The following is a 21522-nucleotide window of genomic DNA, read 5'->3' as shown; positions in this document are numbered from 1 at the left end:
GACCGCACCAGGCCCCACACTGCACCCTTAGCTATCCTCCCGGCCCGGCAGGTAAGGCAACATGCTGGAAGGCTGCACCAGCCTCGCACTGTCTGACCTGTTGTGGTATGGGAGGCACTTCCTGCACGTCAATCTCGTCGCAGAAATTGTCGCGGACTGCTTCGGACCGATGACCCCAGTCAATCTCGGCGTCCAGTCAGTTGCGGTCCCAATAATGCTCACCAAAGGGTAATTCGTTGCCCTCGGGGGGGTATGTCCTTGTGGGGGTGCAGCGTTTCCCTTTTGCAGGCTATTGAGTGGAGGCCTCGGACTCAAGGTCGCCCCGTGACTTATGCGGAGTGAACAGAGAACTAGTAGTGCAGTCGGGCGCATTCCGCCGACATACAAGGCCTGCGCAGGTACACGGCAACAATCGGCAGCCGCCGAAGCGTCTCAGGTTCGCCCTCCGGCTCCCTGCCGCATCAATCGTGGATCTACTGGCGGCCGCACTGGGGATCCAAAATGGCGCCGACTCGTGACTTGCGGCTCTTCCTCCACCTCTCGGAGCCTCCTACTTGCACGCCGTGTGGTCACCAACCTTGCCGAGAGGCCAGCCAGATAACTCCGATCCCGCGCCCACTGTGCGCGGTGGAATATTCCCGACTCCTGTGCCGACCTCCGGGGCGCGGGAGCGACCCGTCTCCCCCGGCCGCACGCACAGTGACGTAGCCGGGATCCAGGGATTGCTGGGGACCGCGGACTGCGGCCTGCCGCCGCTCGAACTCTTGCCGAGCCGTTCGAGCCTCACACCACTTTGATTCTCCTCTGGCGCCGGACAGGTAGGGTCTAGAGCCTTTCCGGTTGCCAGCAGAGCGGGAAGGGGGTTGTAATCTCTGCTCTGATTAAGGATAATTACAGGATAAATAGTGGTGCTGGCGAAGCTAGGGGATTAGGCGGCCATCGTCGCTGCCTGCAAGCTCCGTCCCCCGGCATCAGCACAGATTTAATAAGACGAGATATTTGATACCAAATACCATTATTCTAAGTGAAACCAGTATGTAGCTGGGTAACTCGTAATGGCCAGAGCCCAGTACATGTCCTCAGAATTGCTTTATGGGCACTTGCAATTCCTAGTAATGGAGCTGGGCATCACAGGGGCACATCTGCTCATGCTGTAGTGCCTTCACGTGTAATATAATGCACCTTGCCTTAGGGCTCCAAGGCCTTCTTTAGGGGAGACTTACATATAGTACATGCAGTTTACATAGGCATTGCACACTAGGTGTGGGCAATGTTGGTTTGCAAAATGGCTTCCACCATTTCACGCAATGGAAGTCTGCAGGTGGTTTGTGTACGAGTCCCTTTGGGTGGCATAATACATGCTGCAGCCCTTAGGGACCTTCTTTAGTACCCATGCCCTGGATAACAGGGTATCATTTACCAGGGTCTTACAAGGGTGGTGAAGTCCTTACTATTAGGGTTCCGATTAACTTCTATGTACTTTTAAGGAAAGAGCACTGGCTCTGGTTAGCAGGGACTCAGTGCATTGCCAATCAAAATCATCAGTGCGAATGGGCAAAAGGGGGGGGGGGGAATGAACATGTCTAAGAGAGGCACTTTCCTACAGGTGTGAAAACACACACTACTCTCGCTCACATCACTCGTATTCGAGAATAGATTATCTGCTCCTTTCCCCCGTTGACATTCTGGGAGTGTCTGGGAATAAAATCCATCCAAGGGCCCTGTCTGCACACTCACCCATAGAGATCACATTGGGTCAACTGACACCTAAGACTGTGTTCCACTGGAAGCTCCAAGATGGATGTTTTTAAGCATACAAGGTTACAAGAATTCCTATAGGAGGTGAAAGACTACTGTAAAGATAATTCTCCCCAATTATATAATGGAAGGTCATGAAGGCAGGCCTCAGGGTTACAAATAATAGCATACATCGTAGGTTTGGAAGAAGGAGAACAAGAAAGATCATGGCCCTGGAGAGGCAGATCTGGAAAATAGAACATTATCTAGACCAGAAGACCAACTGAGGAGCTATGTTGTCTTGAGGCAGTCAAGGAAGTGCTTAAACAGAAGCTGCTCTGGAGCGCGAGGGCAGTAGTAAGGGAGTCCCTAAACACAGTGTATGTACTCAGGGATTAAACTGAGAATCAAATGTATAGTTTAGCAACCAAATAACTGGAGGATAGATTTGTACCCCAGATACATGTAGCAGGATGGCCAGCTACCACATGATGCCATGGTCGCCGCCGAAACATTTGCACCATATAACGAGAAATTGTACAGCTCGATCCCACCAGGTAGAGCACAACAGCAGAATCCCATAGCAGCAGATTTGGTGGTCCCAAGGTGTTCCCAGGAGATCAGGGTGGAGCTGGATAAGCCTCTATCGGAAGACAACTTTCTTAAAGAGTTGTATGTCATGCAATTCGAGAAGGCGCCCGGACCGAAAGGCCTAGCAACGGAATACTTTAAAAGGTTTGCATCCACCACTGTCCCACACCTCCTTGTTATGACTGAAAAAGCTTAAACCGATGCTACCATTCCCCTTGACATGCGGAGTGCTACCGTAGTAGCCCTGCCCAAACCAGAAAGACCACCCATGTCCCTGATAAACCTGGAGACTAAATTGATGGCAAAGGATCTGGCAAATAGATTGGTTACTAAGGTGAGATCTCTGGTGCATATGGACCAAAACAGCTGTATGCTGACCAGGGGCACCCAGCATCTCAGAAGGCTAAAAGTAACAATGGCTCATCAGGGGTCAGTGTCCGAACAGACGACATTATTACATCTGGACTTTGGGAAGGCCTATGATTCAGACAATTTTGGCCCCAGATTCTCCAAGTACATGAAGCTGCTGTATCCTGAACCACGGGCCAGGGTCTGAGTTAACCGCATTCTCACACCACTTCCCCATCGGTAGGGGAACCCTACAGGGCTGCCCCCTCCCCTCTTATTCACCCTTACGATAGAATCTCTAGCCGAATGGATAAGGAGGGACGACCATATTTGGGCTCTGAAGTGGGAGTTGGGCACTGAGGACCGGTTACCTTCATAGGAGGACAATGTACTCTTATATCTCGAATCGCCCAGAGCAGTCTTTTCCATGACCGATAAGCATGCTAAAGACTTATGACAAGGCGGTCGGATTTGCGCGTGAACTGAGAAGTCGGCTATAATGCCAGCAGTAGGTGACCAGCCGGATCTGCCACCTGGGTCCCCGAAGATTAGATATGTAATGAAGGGCTTCAAATACCTGGGAATGTATATAGTCAAGGGCCAGTAGAATGATGGGAAAGTAATGTAACTCCCCTGCTTCACAAACTCCTAAGGGACAAGAAACATTGGGGCTCCCTTCCCCTGAATATGTTGGGGCTCATAGTCCTGCTAAAAATGGTGGCAGTACCACAGATCTACCTACTGAAGCACTATCCCTTTAAAAACCTACGAGATAGTTTGCGACGTGGCAGGCGAGCTTCATTACCTATCCTGGCAATTCTAGGAGTTTTTCTAGGGTGATCAAAGTACAGAAGTTAATTGTTGGTATTGGTTACATGCTGGCTGAATGAGATATCACTGGATATTGGAAATATAGCAAAGACCCCCTGTCTTGAAGTGGTTAAGGGGGTCGGACCACTGTTCCCTAGCAGATGAAGCGATATACCAAACTAGGGCCTACCCCCATAAGTACAACCAAATCTGGGGTCCATGTAGAGAACACCATGGCTTGCTGGGCTCTCTCCAGGAGGAAAGGGGGGTACAAGACACTGTTCAACAGTCCGTCCAGCAATACGCAGGGTCAAAGGAGGCAGTAGACCGGGAGGGAAAAGGTGTCATGTGGAGATGGGGACTCTTGGTCAAATGTGTTAACATGCTGATTCAGATATTTGTAAGAATGTGTTTGAGGTACCGTTTGGGTGGGTCGGGCAGTGATGCTGATTTGTGTTTTTTTATAGTATTATTGTACGGTTTCAATCAAAACTCAAATAAAAAAATAAAAATTTCCCAATAAGTTTGGAAACTATACAGGACAAGGATTTCAGGGAACTACCTCCAGTGCTGTAAATGGCCTTTATCGTACTGATAAATAAACCTATCACAGTGCAGTTAACAACCAACACAGAATGCATACTGCTGGTAGCTGCCAAAATAGATTGATTAAGGGATGAGGGCTGTGTCACTCTGCCTTACATATTTACAATTGCTCTAAAATGGAAACATCGCAGAACAGCTCAGTGGTGACAGGGATCACTGTGTACACCAAAGATGCAAGTACTTTTTCAAACAAGTTAAAAGGGTGCCCCCCATTGCAAGTCTAGTTTGGACCTTGTCACACCAGGGACAGGGCTGATGGATAACAGGATCTCACACTGTACCTCTAATATTTAGTGAAGAATCAACCATACTAACAAAGAGAACTGAACAGACAACGGTTTCTGAAAAAATTACAGTCAAAGTATTATTATTATTATTATTATTATAGGTGGGGTGGACTGTCCCAAATTCTAGAATTCTTACCTTTTTACCTAAATTGCAGATCCTTTTTCTGAATATATGAAATATCACATTGAACACAATGACAACAAACACTGCGGCAAATAAGCTATTAAGACAAAAGCACTTTAAAAGGTAACTCGTTTATTAGAAGACCGGCCACAACAAAAAATCCAAACAATAGGCAATTCTAAACTTTCAGGCAAGCAGTTCGCCAGTCTTGGACCAGCACTAGTCAAAAGCTCTTTCAAATTCTACTGACATAGCACTGTACCTGAACTGCATATTGAGGCTGCTTGGCATGCCAACTCGTATACTTTGCTGGGAAGATTCACCCCTGCAGGTATTAACATGGGACCGTTTGTTTCTAACTTCTGGCACAGGTTAAGGGCAACAGAAAACAGCAGATGGCCTGTCTCTTCGTTGCTGTAGTTTTCATAAGCATCCCTGACAGAAAACCAAGTAGAAATTAGAAACATAACTTAAGAGGAATACATGACAAAGGCATAAAACAGAACCTCACGAAAAATAGGCATTTATGCAGCACAGCACATTAACTCTGCTCACTCATTTTCAATTTTTTTTTTATAGTACTCACCTTTGGTACCCCTTTTTCTGATGGATTCAGATATCCCTGCAGATTCCTAATGTATGATTTCAAGGAAGCATTCACAAACGTGCAACATTCAGTCAACCCCGGAAATGAAGCTTCGGGTGCATGAAGGTGCCATCAGTACCAGTTACATGGGTTCCGCTAAATTGTCCACAGTTCAAAGAAGACCGGTCAAAAACAGCATTGGCTACACCAATAGGACCAGCTTTCTAACTTTAAAGCCTGCCCTGTTGGGTTTACCAATGTTGAGGAAAATATCAAAGAAGGAAACGTTACTTACCTGTAATCCTAATTCTTTCAGGGGAATTCTCATCAAGGACTTAAGCACTGAATACATTCAGGATCCTGGAGCTCCCTAAAAAGTATGTATGTGTATATATATATATATATATATATATATATATATATATATATATATATATATATATATATATATATATATATATATATATATATATATATATGTACAAAAAACTTCAAAAAAGAAGAGTCTGAGGCCGCTTGGGGGGAACAACGGAGAACCTTTAATGCAGCAGAAGCGGGCGGGCGTATGCATTTCGGCCGTGTATGGCATCCTCAGCGCCCAGCATGTCAACAGGAAACGCCTCTCACAGTTCTGCCCCACCTATTGTAGTAAGTGCAAAGTCCAGCTCCTCCCCCCAGCCATGATCAATGTCACCTGCTGAGGTAAACCAAGTGGGTAGGAACTGCAAATCCCAGCATGCAGTGTTCTGCTGGGTTTGTCGTGTCTTGGCGGGGAATGGCAGGGCTGAAAGAAAGCGCTGAAACCGATGTCCCACGTAGCCTGCCACAAGAAAAGGGCTCCTCGCGCCCCCCAAAGACGCACAACCAACTAGTCCAGGTTCCTTGATTCACGGGGACCCGTGCGACAGTGCGCCAGGCCCGGGGTAGAGTGCAGTGACTCAGCCACCGTGTTTCTTCCTCCCAGATGCGCTGGTGGGCTTGATCCAATCCGAAGCCTCGGAGACAGGGTCAGATGCGCCGGAGCACATCGCAGCCAGTGGGAATCAAGCCAGCAAACGTGCGGCGGCCCCAGAAGCACTAAACTGGCAAATTAGTGCAGAAATATGTACAAAAAACTTCAAAAAAAGAAGAGTCTGAGGCCGCTTGGGGGGAACAACGGAGAACCTTTAATGCAGCAGAAGCGGGCGGGCGTATGCATTTCGGCCGTGTATGGCCTCCTCAGCGCCCAGCATGTCAACAGGAAACGCCTCTCACAGTTCTGCCCCACCTATTGTAGTAAGTGCAAAGTCCAGCTCCTCCCCCCAGCCATGATCAATGTCACCTGCTGAGGTAAACCAATTGGGTATGAACTGCAAATCCCAGCATGCAGTGTTCTGCTGGGTTTGTCGTGTCTTGGCGGGGAATGGCAGGGCTGAAAGAAAGCGCTGAAACCGATATATATATACACACACAAGGTGCTTACCTTCGGTAACGATGCTTACCTTCGGTAACGATGTATCTGGTAGAGACGATTCTAGCCGCAGATTCCTTAACGTAGAATTATCCCCAGGCGTGAGACTGGACCAGGAAAACTTTCTTGCCCAGCATCTCTACGCGCGGGGGGTGGGGCGGTACCACGCGACTCCGCCCCGTCCTCCGTGAGTGTGACGTCAGCGAGGTCACATAAGCCTCACCCCAGTGCGACGTCAGTTTGCTTTGGAGAACTTTTCCGCGCCACAACGCGGAGCCATCGCAACAAAACTGAAGAGAGCATGGGAACAGTGTGCGAAAAAACCAGAGAGAGAAACAAAAGGCAAGAAACACCACCATGTGGCACCAAGGCACCAGAAGGAAACAACAGCAGGCCAGAGCAGGAAAGGAGCAGAGCACCACCCTGAGGCACAACTTGTGCAAGCCAAGGCGAAAGCACCATGCAGCAGTAAAGCACCAGAAGGCCAAAGCAATGAAGCACTAGCAAGAAAAGCGCAAAGCACCACTCTGTGGAACCACCTTGCAAGCAAAGAAGAGACCTATCCTGGAGGCACAAGCATGTGAAAGCGCTGTGACAGAAAGAGAGAGAGAGAGTCTGCAACTAAACCACAAGGGAAAGGGCCACACACCCAGAGAAGAGGGCAACAGTAGTCCATCCCCAGACTACACTGCCAAGGATGGCCATAACTCCTGAAAGGAGGAGGAGGTCAAGGACAGGTAAGCCATCCGCAGACTACAGTGCCATCTGAAAGGAACAGGAGGCCAAGGGCAGGTAAAAGAACGCCCAACGAGAAGACCACAAGCAAAAAGAAAGGTAGTAGTGTTCCTTAAAAAGGAAAAATCGCACACCAGAGTATGACCAAATGTATAATCCAAAAAAAGTCTTGATGGCGTATAACGTAATATTATGTTATTAGGATCAGGGTGCTCAAAGCAGCTATTGATATCTACTACCCAGGAACATCACCAGCACACTAAATACATAACATGCAACTGTTACAACCAAAAAGAAGCTTGAACAGCGCACCCTTATGTTAATTGGTCAGTCCAACATTACATTAATACATGCATAAAACAAACATGCACTGATTGGTACATCTGAAAGCTACAGCGGTCAATTCGATCAATAAGTAGTGTTCATGTCCAACAGGAAATCCAAACCCAATCAGTTTCATAGATTCTTGTCTTTATTGTTTTTAAAAGAATTCCCAGCACACGATCTAGCCGGTACGTGTTTCGTCTGTTGTCAGACTTTTTCAAGGCAATCAAAAATAAGAGAGCCTCTAAAATTTCTAGTCACAATAGCGATGAAACAACCCTCCAGTCAAGCCTGATGTGGAATGACCGACAACACCTGCGAGCCTAAAAACTATGTGTGCATGGAGCAGGTGACTTAATACTTTCATTAACAGGCATCTAAAGTAACCCTACTGTGCAGCACCGGAGTGAATCTCTGGAGAAAACAAGTAACTTCTATCCCTATTGCAGTCTGATGGATGCACGGCAGCCTTCCAGCACGCTGTCAACAATTAAAGGTAAAACTCCGTAATAAGAGTGTACTCGACTCTTCTGAACAGTTCTCTAACACCTCCAGTGGTACTGAAAACTTACGGCAAAGTAGAACGGGTTTGGATTTCCTGTTGGACATGAAGACTACTTATTGATTGAATTTACCTTTGCAGCTTTCAGATGTACCAATCAGTACATGTTTGTTTTTGCATGTATTAATCGACAAATACTAATGTTGGACTGACCAATTAACATAAGGGTGTGCTTTTCAAGCTTCTTTTTGTTTGCAACGAGAAGACCAGGTGGGGATCAGAAACTCCAACAACAGAGGGAAAGAGGAAAAGTAGGCCCTCACGCGGGAGAGAGCCAGCTGGAGGGACGTCTGACCGGAAGAAAATGAAGCTGGCTGGAGTATGGGGAGGTACATTTTGGGGATGATACGTACACATCAGCAAAAGTGTTAACGAAGTAACTTACTCTTCTACACCTTCCCACAAGTTCCTCATCTAGAAAGACCGTCAAATCAGTTTCACACAAATATCAGGTTCAGATGTAAAGCATGTGTTACCAGGAGGAAAGTTTAAAACTGCCGCAAACTGCAACAAAGGGTAAAGCTTTTGCATGGTAGACCCAGGCCGGTACAGACTCTGGGTCAATAGTTCCGGGTATAACATACACCTTCACAAATCAGGGTTCTCAGTACAGCTTGTTAAGCATTGGTTTATTTTTTAAATCATCTTGAGGAGGACAATAAATAATGGAAGGAATAATTAGGAGGAAAGAGTTTTATTAAATGGCGCAGTTGTGCAACATCACCATATAATAAACTCACTACCTGTATTGGGCCCAGTCAGATTAGTTTTTTAGCTCAACCCTGTGTAGCTGTGACTGAGCGGTCACTTGTTTATCACTTTAATACTTGTTTATCAGAGGAACAAGTGAAAAACATTAAGTACCAAAACAGCTGAATAAGGAAGAAAGTAGACTCCGTAAAAACCTGACACCAATTTCTAAAAATACATTTTATATTTATCTTTAAATAGGAACCTCAAAGGCAGGTGTTTCAGGAGATATGAAACTTTCAAAGACCTAGTAAATCACTGCTTTTTCACACAGTGAAATAAATTATTGTAATGGATCGCATAGTGGTAATTTAGCAAAACCTTCATAAAGTTGTATTCTGGCTCACTTTCGTCGACCAACTACAGCAGAGTGTGAGTCACAGGGAGCAAAGAGGTCCAGTTGGACAGTTACATTGAAGTCAAAGCAGTCTCCGGTCCAGTTTCAAGCTCTATGGGCGAGCTACCCCAAATTTTTAATCGAGTGTTCTTGAAAATAAAGTGGCCCTGATGCAAGGGATACAGGATGCTGAAGAATCTGATCTAGTGACGAGAGTCTTCCTGGGGGCACCCCTGGGGTCCACGACCATGGTGGGAAGACTTTGGCCACAGGGGCAGATGTCCCTCAAAGTCCAGGTGAAGACCAGCTTAAAATCAGTCACCAATGGTCTACTGGTCTCCGGTTACAGTGAAACTAGCAGTTCTCCTCTTCTGGTGATAATGACCTTGTTGGGCAAGCAAACTGCACTCCAACGACTCTCTTGTTTGTTAATCTGCCAGAAATATTACAGAAGGTGGGTATCTTTTTCTTCTTATGGATACTCCTTCCCGCAGTTTGCTCATCTTCTGACTGCATCCCAAAGCAATATCTCCCTCGAAGGTTTGAGGGAGTAATGCCAGTTAGACGAGGCAGTTAAGCGACTAAACAGGGCACAGAACCCACTTATAACTGAGTGCCTGAGACGCAAGACAGTAATGCTTGGCAAAAATATGCAAAGAGGAACATGTAGCCATGCAGCATATGTCAGTAAACAGAGCATCTCTAGAGACAGCAAAGGAGGCAGAGAAAGCTTCAGTGTAGTTGGAACAAAAGCCCTCAAAAGGGTCTTTCTTGACTAAGACAAAGCAAATCTTGATACAGAGGAAGACACTGCGCTTTTGGTTACAGCTTTGCCCTTCTTCGCTTCAGTGGTCTACAAAGAACGCATCATCTACTCTCTCCTGAAGAGTATGATGAATGTAGTAAGACGTTGTTTGTCTGTAGTCTAATCTGTTAATGCCCTACATCTCATTGGTTGTTTGAAGAAAAATTATGATAATCAAAACCCAAAGAGGAATAATAACAAGAAATAGGAGGAAACTAGCAAAGCAAACCTTTCAGGAAACGATCCACTAGCAGCAATTTAAATAGGGAAGGTTCTCAGTCACACACAAATGTAAACAGGTTCACCAGATTAATCCTTAATCATACCCATAGCTAGACTCTGGAGTGCAAGAGGAAACCTATCGAATGACAAAGGGAAAGCACATATTAAAGGGTTGATGCCCTTCGACTCGCACACTGAAATAATTTAGCACCGCGATCTGCATAGTTGGATTTAAAGGTGGGCTTCTCGGCTGTCAAGATAACGTCTGAGAGATTATCTGAAAGTGAAATGGACTCAGTAATTCCACATGTGCAGCCACAGCTCTTTGGGATTAAGGTGGCGGAACTGACCTTGCGGCTCCACAAGCATGTCCACTGTGCGCAGGAGAGCTAAGGGCAGTCTAGTACTGAGAGCTACTAGAGTTTCATACCATGCAGCAAATTCTATGTGCCCAATCTGGGACAATCAGCAGCACTCAATTCTCCTTCACCTTCTGCAGTACATTTGACAGAAGCAGGACTGGCAGACCTGCATGAAGGTGATGAGCGCGCAGGTTTGGCTGCAAAACCCTGCCTTTTTGCTGCGACAAGACATCCTCCCGAGGGGCAGCCGGATTGGAGAACAGATGCTCAGGAATTCTGTATACCGTACTCTCCTCTCCCAGTCTGCAGCCATCAAGATGACTTGGGCACGGTTGGTTCTGCTCTTCACAACTCGGGGAAGGAGAGGTATCAGCGGGAAGGCATATTGGAGTCACATATTTCAGTCTAGTTGAAATGAGTCTCCGAGCGAGAGCCACTTTGGAAACTCTAGCACACAGACATACTGAAATAGTGCATTCACTGCAGTGGCCAATAGATCTAGAGATGGTTCTCCACAGTTCTGGAAGAGACCATGGAGCCACATTCAGTTGCCGATGCCATTTGTGGTCCGCGGCTGAGTTTGTTCACTTTGGTGTTAAGAGATCCTGCCAAGTGCTGCACGACCAGGAAAATATGCTGACAATCCAGCCATGTCCAGAGGCGCAGGACCTCCTGACACATGGTCCACAACCCCACCCATCCCTGCTTGTTGCAGGACAAAAAAGCAGTAGTGTTGTCTGTGAACACCTGGACCAGTTTCCCTTTGTCTGAGGGCAGGAAGGCTTTAATTTCCAAGTGAATCTGCATCAGCTCCTGAAGACTGATATGGAGCAGAGTCTGACGGCTTCTGATCTCCACCCCTCCCAAATGGTACCCCATCCCTGAAGCGATGCACTGGTCACCACTGTCAGCTCTGTGTGGGGAAGGGAGAAGGGTCTGCCACTGAACCAATCTCGGTTCAGGAGCCACCACTGCAAATCTTGTACAGTCTTCTCCAATATCCAGACCAGATTATAAAGATTTCCATGGTGCTGTGTCCACTGGAACCTTCGGTCCCACTGAACAGTCTGCATGTGTTACCTGGCATGTTTAACCAGCAAGATGCAGGAGGTCATCAGCCCCAGCAGCCTTCGAGTCAGTCTCACTGAGATCCATGACCGAGGCTGAAACATCAGGATGATTGCCCAAATGTCCTGGGGTCTCTGATCATGGAGGGAAAGCATGGAACTGCACAGTGTCCAGTTTGGCTCCAATGAAAGGGAGCGGTAGAAATGGGGTTTTGATTGGCAGTTCTGCACCCTGTCCGAACAGGAACTACCACTCTAGTCAGGGTAAGCTAAATAGAGCCTAAAAGATAACCTGTGCTCACCCTCTGGCAGCTTGGCACAGAGCAGTCACGCTAAGCTAAAGAGGCAATGTATAAAGTATTTGTACAACACACATACACTGTAACGCAATTAATGCACCACAAAGACTTCACACAGGGTTAGAAAAATTGATTATATTCTGAACAAAACAAGACCTAAACAACAAAAATCCAATAAGTAAAAGTCAAGATATTAAATTTCTAAGTGAAAAAATGCGCATAGACGCAAATAGCACTTTAAGGGTTACTTGAGGTCGCGCTAGACCGGGGCAAAGTCAACATTTCAAGCAGAATAGATGGAGCAGGTTACAGGAGCCATGTAGGCCCGAGTAACTGAGTACCTTGATCCTGGTCCAAAAGTTGGCTGGAGCTCGGACTTTGGTTTTAGCCACGGATCATCCTACAGTGCCAGTGGCATCGGGATTGCATGGACCGCCATGTATCTAGGGTTTAAAGTACAAGTTTGTACTGGAGATAGTAACCAGACTGGAGGCTCTTGCGATTCTATGGAGCCCAAAGGAGAGCAAGGGGAAGTCAGAGACACACTGAAAATGTGTGGCATTGCCTCCTTGAAGGTCTCCATCTGCTGCGGGGTCAACACTGGCTCTGGGAATTTGTGGCACATTGGGACCACCTGAGCAAATGTTCCCTGGGCCTTTACTTTGGAGTCAGAATGGCAGTATAGAGTGGAGTCTTGTTCGCTGTCTTATGCTTACACTTGGGTTACATCTTACCAGAGGACTTAGACTGTGAAGTTGAGTACTCATAAAAACAGCCTCTGGACAGAGGCCAGAGGCTTTGAATGTGAACCGGATATATGCAAAATCTGTGACTTCTTCAGAAGTCCAGTGATACTTCATCTCCCGTTCTTGGATCACCTTTGGGTGCATCACAGCGCAGTTACTGACTTAATATTCGTGTCCCAAACACAAAAGGCACCCCGTGCAGGGCTGTAACCGACTTCTGCTTCCTGTAGTCGCTGCATAGATTGAAACCTGTCATTTTCGGGGTGACAATTTCTTAGTGCACTATTCAAATTGTTTAAGAAGTTGTCGGAAAACCAACAACGTTGCTAGTGGTATTCAGGATCTGCGCTGAAAGAAGGGAACTAAAATTAGCAACCTGGCTTGGAGCTTACTAACGTCTCCATTCTGTTACTTCCGGGGTGGTGTGGAGTCAGTGCAGAGCCATCTGACGCTACCTAGAGCACTGCCATGGAAAAGTTGTCCGAATCCGGTCTGGCACCTAGGTGAGGAAACTACAGTGGGAAGTACCCATCAGAAAAATAGGAATTCAGCACACAGGTGTGGAGAGGAGCTAAATAATTTATTAGATCCAGTCTCATGCCTTGGGAGGTTCACAAGGTGAGGAATCTATGGTTAAAAGTAGTCATCAGAAAGTGGTGCTACCCACAATAAGTACCTACTTTACATATACATGCAAATTTTGAGGTTAAAAAAAGGTTTTTTTCTTTAAACCTGTGAAGAACTGTGCTTCCTTACATGCAGTGATCAGAGCACACATCAAGTAAGAGGCACCATTACCTGCCAATGTCTTTCTACAAGTGCAGGAGGCCCCCATGGTCTGATGAGAATGCAATCTTGCAGAAGTGCATACAGAGATTACTCACCTATAGGAGCCTAGAAAACCATCCTTCACTTTTGGCCTCCAACTTTGAACCCAAGTCCAAATTTCCCATTTGTAATCCCACCAGACCGGCTGGTAATTGAGGAATTGAGACAGAAAACCTATCTTCTCAATTATGGAAGTAAAGGGGCTGGAGGTGCCAGACAAAGGTTCCTGAGCTCCCCTCCTGGTTGTCATTAACCAGGAGGACCATTGCTATTTTCAGGACCAGAGGAGGGCAGTTATCTAGCTTCTTTTAGACAACCTTAAATAGATTTTCAAGGAAAATGCAGAAAATAATAATTTTTTGATTCCCAAAACTGTTGTCAACTCTTCAAAAAACAGCAGAAAATAAACACCCACCCCATACTTCAACATAAAACATTTTTAGGTGTGCCTGTATTGCTACAACACTTTTGGACAGGCCACAAGAAATGCTCGAAGCTTCATTGTATCAAGTGGAAAAGACAAGACCTTCATTTTCAAGATGTAAGAAAAACAAGACTGATAGATTTTGCTATTACCTGCATATATCCAAAGCAAGGTCACTGTTTCCAGCACCCAAGGACCTCAAGGCCAACTCTTTCTTTAGCTCAAGCTCTGAAACCTGTAACAGTGAAGCCAACCGGTAAAGTCGTGACTCAGTGAAAGCGCCCTTGGCTTTAATATCTAGGATCACTTCTTCATTCTTCGATGCAGACTTTGATAACGCAGTCTCATAGGCACTTATATAGTCCTCAAGCAACTGAGAAACCAGCAGGCGATCGGCATACTCTTCAAATGAGAGAAAGATATCAAAATCTTCCTGCAAGATACAATAAATACAATCAGTGTAGTTTAGTTCCATCTTATCGCTCTTTATGGACAAGGCCACTCCAACCACCCTATCTATCATCATATGATATCCTGCAAAGGCTGCGTTTTAGACAGATACAACAGCCCCTACACGGGAGCAGAGTTCCTGCAACTCTTAGGTAACCTATTTCTAACAATAATTCTCAACTCAGAACTTTTAGTTTTACCTGGGCTATGCAAAGCATAAAAGGCATTATCGAAAACAACTCCTATGCCCAGAGGTGGTCAAACTTGAAGTGGTTTTCAGCTAATCATGAGGCAATAATGCATGCTTCGAAGCACAAGGTAACAAATGTATAAATAACCACCGATAAGTACAAAAGCTACAGCTGTAAGGGGGAGAACGCATGAAAAATGTATCATAGGATACCATTTGGCTTTATGAAAATGGAAGGTAAGCACACCACACTGCTAAAATAGAATGGGACGAACCTAAAGGTAAAAATAATATCTTAATGGAAAAGATTGCATGCTTTGCATCACAGGTTTTGAGTTTTAGAATATTTTAAAACATTATATGATGGAGACTCTCCCAGAGGTACAATGAGAAATATGTTAGAAAGCATTAAGATAGGAAGAAAGCACACATAAAAATACATACAAATTTACTTCCATGTTTAAAGTTTTTAGTTTACAATTCATATTAACATATAGCCTCAGATCGCTACTCTTGCCCAGGATTAAATGTAGAGCTCCCCAGAAAACAAGCCGAAATAACCACCAATCATTATACATTTGGTATCATTTAACTTACAGAAGCTACGTATAAGTTAATGTGAATTTATCTTGACTTTTAAGTAATGACTAGAGAGGACACTTACTTGTTCGGCCCTCATGGGGTTTTCCTATGCAGTCCCTTAACTGTGAGATTGTTCTATCTGATCCCGCGCAGCAGGAGAGAGCTGAGCAGAGTTCACCACTCATGAGATTTTCTCACCAAATGCAGCTAATGATCGTAATCAAGAATTTCTTGATGTTGATCATTATGCCAATATAGCCCTAATTACAAGTCAGGAGGTGTGGAATAAATGCATGAGGCTCTGCTCTGCCTGATTATAAGTTGGTAGGTTTTTCCTCATCTGGTTTTCTCAGGTGTGGGCAAAACCATGGCCTTTATTTTCTGCCGCAAAAATGGCAGGAGACTCTGGCGGCATCACCAGCAAACCTCATTCCCAGTTTTCACTTCTGACAGAGATGAGGGAGCATTCAAAGCATCCCCTGACAGAAAATACCTTCCCTCCAGGACTATCCCCGCTTTGGCCGGAGGTTCTCGCATGCATTTATCATCTGCGCACAGCAGTGGGTAAATGTATACATTTAACCCTACGGAATTCTGTGTGCTATTAGGAGTGGAAAAATCATACCCACGCAGTGATTTCCCATTCCATGTGATTTAATTTGTGATTTGGTTACTAGGGTGTTGCAGGGTTTCTGTACTCACACAGAACTGTGCACAGAGGAGTGGAACCTCGGCAAATTAGGATGTCCCAAAACTTACCTTAGCAACCAACTCACCCCTTACCGAGCTAGCTACAGTGTCTCATTGGACATATCAAACTCCCAATGTTTAGACAAACCAGAACATGAACTTATAGTACCTCAGGGTACGTGGGACTCATGAACACTCTTTCGTTATATTATCATTACAAACCAGAACATGGAGTAAAGAAGACACATGTGCATTTGAAATGTTTATTTACTAATGCCGTCTTCTCAGGCGCAGTATCTTAGATAATACAAGTATACTTATTATCAGTAGCAAAATTATCAGCATAGTTACTAAGACATAAAAAGCGAATGGTGACAGCATGTTAACATGCTGTAATGAATAAGAGTTAACAACACTTATATCTCACCCTCCCTAACACATATATTATATTATTAGCTAAGAAGGTCTCTTTGGGTTGTTTTAGGGCGGGCCCATACCTTAGTGTCCTAGCATGAAGGAATCACATCAGCATACACCAGCTCTCTCTGCATGTGCACCGCATCAAGTGTGTTAACAATTCTCGTGCAAAGCAATATCAATCCCGCCTCAAGCCCAAGTTGGCAAAGGCTGCACTTGTGTTATGACTATGAAGGCGTGGAGATCAGACCTCATAACAATTCCATATCGTGTTGCTCCTGAAACTTCAGCACTCTCCATGCAGACATGGTTTATTAAACAAAACTGATATCAGAGCAATAACATATTATTCTCACATACACCACGGCAAACCACTAGGTTGAAAGCTAAGTCAACAATTAAGGGTCGTGTGCAGAAGTTGCAAGAAAGGAAAAATGGCGTTTAAATCTCAAATGTACCTATGCTAACTTAACACGATATAAGGATATATAGGAGCTATACAACACCCCCCCATGATCCGAGAACGGACTAAATAAGATAACAGAAGTGCCATCACATGAGAGCAGAATCCAAATATAAACGAGCATGAATAAAAATTCAATTAAAAAAACTAATGCTAAAAAATAGCCCACAAGTATAATGTGGCTCAAGCCAATAGGTAAGCAAAAATAAAATGTCTTGACCAAAAGTCAATAAAATCAAGGAAATGCTATCAATCAGCATGTCAATTTGAGGCAGTGTCTATGATAAGACTGTATATGAAAAGTAAGCCGCAACAGCCTCCAGGAGGAAGTCACTGTCCTCATCCGAAAACAGTTCAGCCATCCAATTTAAAAGATGAAAGGAACATACGTGATCTTCCAGCACCGGATCCTCTATAACCATCAGAGGACAGCTCGGTGGGTTTTCAAGAAAACTTCGTTCCAAGAAATTTCGCGCTGCCGACAACACATCCCAGGGACCCATTAGTCCATGTGCCACCGCCAAGGCCATAATCCTTTCGTCAGAACAAACCAACTCGTGAGCAATGATAGGACTCATCAGTTGATCAAAATCGACGTCAGAAGATATTGGTCCGCAGAGACACAAATCAATGGCCCAAAGGAAATCACAGGTCAGGCAGCGAAATACAGGCTGGACACAGGTGAAATAGGAGAACCGAAAAGATAATCCAAACGCCGTGCTTAGAGTCGCCAACGGCAGTGTGCCATAATAATCAAGCATGCGGTTGCGAAACCGCATCAGTAGCAGCTGAGCGTGGTCTTGCACAGGAAGGGCATCCATATTTAAAAAGGCAGAAAACCACCAATGCGCCAGCCGCTAATGCAAGTAAAAACGGGAACCCTCCAAATAAGGATGAAAAAATAGAATGGAAGAAGGCAGGGATGACTCCAAAAATCTTCTCAAAGGAAGTCACGAGACCACCGCTAACAACTTTAAAAAAATGTGCTAGGCCCGTTGTGGAGGATGCGTTAAAGATAGAACGGACCATGGCTCCGAAATGCAAAGGCAAATCAGTATTTAAAAGAGCCTGAACCTCCGTACGGGTGTTAGCAATGTGAAGCACGAAAGTTTCACGGGCCGAGCTCAAGGCCACCTCTTTCTGGGACAATAGAGCTCTTATTCTAGCCATGCCGCTGAATTCTGCTCCCAAGGTCGGTATCTGTGGCCAAATGGAAGACTCCCTATGTTCACGTGTGGGAGGATAAAGAACATTTCTGCAGCAAATAACTCGCTCACTAACCGTTACAATGAAAGCTATACCTTTAATTAAACCACAACAGTTTTCATTATTGAGCATTAAATAACTACCATTCTCTAACAATTTAAACGTGGGGATGATAGCAGGAACTGGCGAGCCCTGTAAAACGCAAGCCATATTCGGTCGGTCCTTGTTACATGAACCGTGTAACTGTATGTGTCTGCACATTAAAGAATGATCTGGCGTCTCAGTACACTCATCCCCTGTTAGATAAACTTCTTGTGCATCCTTGAAACATCTGTATGTGTATGGGAGTGACCAGACCTCATGAAGAAAACCGCTACCTAAGGGTTCAAAACGACCTATTGGCACATATTTCATACAATTTGAAAACTTATATAAAGCAAAAGGCAGTGTTATTAAACCGTGGATAAGCCACGTAGCAGTAGTGGCTTCTGCCACAGAAAAAGGTAAAGATTCCAACCTTTCAATATGGAGCATAGAAAAGGAAGCATCACGCATTGAAAGCAAGCGTTGTTTGTCTGTCAAATTAAACGGTGCAAATAAAGAGGAAACGTTCATGTATCCCCAGGGAACTTTACCCATTTTCAGAGTCTGAAGTGTCCATGCAAACTGCATGATTGACCGTAATTGATTTTGACCGTGGTATAATACTGACACTTCATCATGCACAATATCAACAACAGACGACACAATATTATCTAATGTGTAAATTCTAGAGGAAAGCACGTTAATGCTATTGTCAACAACTGCAAGCACTTTCTCAAGATTCGCCTGATCAATAGCCCTAAGGCGTGAAGCAGCCTCAATCTGTGACAGTTTCCAAATTTCATTGTAAACCCCATATAACCACCTTTTCGACCTGCCACTAGCTGGGCCTTTAATGAAATCATTCAAATCCACGTCTGCATTCAGTTTGGAAAGGTGATACTTAACCGCAGGTAAAGTTGAATGTTTCAGCCAAGCTTGACACAACTTGCCCACAGAGTAAGAGGTGACAGTATGACTCAAATCAAACCGGGGATCAGATCTAACAGTCTTAAAACCGTCAGTTATATTTAAAAACCTTTTTTGGCAAGAATCAGCACTACGGTGCCAAAGCAGCCAACCCTTGGGATTCATACTGGAAATGTTAAAGGAGGAATTAAGAAGCAGAGCCTGTATATCTTTAATGGACAATTGAGTAAAATTACTCCAATTCTCATATTCCTCCAACTCCGGGAAAGACGGGGTGTTTAACCTTTTAGATGTAGCCAATCCAAAGCATGTGGTCTGGGAAATGGTTTCATTTAAAAACAACATATGATTTGGGATGAGACATGCACGGTGCAAAGCCTCAGTGCCTCGTACCTGCCAGGCCCTTGAACCCCAAACTGATTTAAGGTCAATGGTTTCCTTCCATAACTCATAGCCCCCAGTAACTAATTGATCTAGGAAGGCCTTCGAGTACAACAATTTTGTATCGGTAAGTCTAACCTTGGACAGTGGCTGTTTGTGAAATTTAAAATAAAAGGACTCGGGATTGGACTGGTTAAAGTCAGTGAAATAAGTATACTTTTTAAGAAACGTTTCTGAACTCCCTTGTGTAGGAGCTGGGCAATGTTCCCACCGAGTAAAATAAACAGACTCCCTTCGGGAAGATGTTTCGTGTAAGAAGTGATTGCCATAATGTTGGTAACAGAACAATTCACCATAATTAGCAGATTCTAAATATAAATCCTCAGCATCAAAAGCAGCATAGTATTTCAAATCAGAAAACAACTTTCCACAGCATTAACATCCCAATCATCAGAACGAATGTTTTGTTTCACCACATCCCCCATATTAACTCTTAGTACATTAGGAACATTAACGACTTCCGTTGGGCCATGAATCTGAAAACGAACTGCATCCCACGCGATTCCATCCAGAACGGGCCATGCTGTGATGTTAACCAAAGTCAAGTCTCTTTTTAATCTGTGTGTAGAATGTGAAGAGGAAAGTGGGGCCAATGTTCCATTTAAATGAGTAATGCAAGTTCTCTCCTCGACATAGTGTCCATTCATAATCCGAAAAAAATAAAACACAAAACCAATTGACATAAAAAGGTAAACCGAAAAAAGGACCAGCCAAATGTATATCCAAGGAGGAATCAAAAAATGTTTTTTAAACAGGCTAGCATATACCGCAATTTGAGAGGGTTTTTTCGAGGCAAGGGAAGCAGAGTCAAATGAAAATCTGGATTCCGTGGCTAAACGAGCTTGCAGGTCAGGCATGGACAAATCAGTGGGGTATGTATAGTCTGTCTCATCCATGTTAGTTCCGGGCGAATTATTTAATAATGGACTGGAAACAGCAGGTAATTCGATGGCCACTTCAGGATCAATATTAGAGGCAGTGGGCATAATTGAATTTCTCACAATGGAAGGACAGGAAACAGCCGGTGTCATGCTAAGAAGAATCGGCCACTCTGTGTATCTTGACATTGTCAATAGAAATAAACCTGTTTTCCTTACGACCTGGAAGTGGTGGTAAAATGACTGTTCTTGTGCCCTTCACTCCAAGCACTGGGACTGGAGCTCGATAGGAGGGACCAAACTCTTTCTTGTTGTCGATCTTCTCTCGAACCAGTTCTCCAACTTGGGGTAGCCAGCCAACTACCGGGATCTGCAACGCATCATCCGATGTGGAGGGCAAATGTTCCTTTGCAAGACTGTCTCTGGTCTTTTGTAGATTCTGTAAAACATTGCAATGTTCATCTGCGTCAAAGGAAGTGGCGCGAACCACAGAGTCTAGACCGTCAAGGTCAGGGACGTACATCTTGATGCCAAAGAGCATTTCGTATGGGGTCCGCCCACCCAGAGACCTTCTAGGGAGATTATTAAGAGCACGCTGCACGCCATAGAGGTGAGCCAGCCAGTTTCTGCCAGTGCCTATAACTCGGGCTGTCAAAGATTGCTTTAAATCACGGTTCATTCGTTCAACTACACTATTACCCTCAGGTCTGTAGGGTGACGAAAACTTGACTTGGACCCCCATCGAAGTCAGGGCATCCTTATACGCCTTAGAGGCGAAAGCCGGACCCTGATCCGAATGGAAGGTACCACAGGCAAAAATCCCTATAAAGATACGCAAATCTCTAATGACAGTCCGTGAATCAGCGCTGTGATGTGGCCATACCCACACAAAGCGTGTGCATGAGTCAACTGCTACTAAGATGTATTTATACGCAGTATCAGATGAAAATGGACCGCAGTGATCTAAATAAACACAGCCTAGCGGTTTATTAGAAATGTACAACTGAGTCTGAGGCGGACGCGTAGCAGTTGAAGGTTTAATCTGCTGGCATATGTCACAAAGAAGGACATAATCACGCGTCTGTTTGTACAGTCCCCGCCACCAGAAACGTAATTGTAATTGAGTTACAGTGGCCGAGACGCCCGCATGCGCAGACGCCACACCCTCATGAGCCGCTGTAATCAAGTCTGCTC

General features: G+C 44.9%; 1 protein-coding gene across 2 annotated transcripts in view; it reads right to left on the bottom strand.

Moving 5' to 3' along the window:
• KNTC1 (kinetochore associated 1) overlaps nucleotides 1-21522 on the bottom strand; it is a 913665-nt gene that overhangs the window by 614578 nt on the left and 277565 nt on the right. For both annotated transcript variants that reach the window (XM_078667574.1, XM_078667573.1), the window contains exons 34-35: nucleotides 14153-14433; nucleotides 4766-4938 (exon numbers count right to left, since the gene is read on the bottom strand). In XM_078667574.1, the coding sequence (XP_078523700.1) occupies nucleotides 4766-4938; nucleotides 14153-14433 (454 nt within the window). The remainder of the gene's footprint in view (nucleotides 1-4765; nucleotides 4939-14152; nucleotides 14434-21522) is intronic.

The sequence above is a fragment of the Lissotriton helveticus genome, chromosome 11 (assembly GCF_964261635.1).
Source record: "Lissotriton helveticus chromosome 11, aLisHel1.1, whole genome shotgun sequence".
Classification (NCBI taxonomy): Eukaryota; Metazoa; Chordata; class Amphibia; order Caudata; family Salamandridae; genus Lissotriton; species Lissotriton helveticus.
Note: the sequence above shows the minus strand (reverse complement) of the source record. Positions and strands in the feature narration are given on the sequence as shown.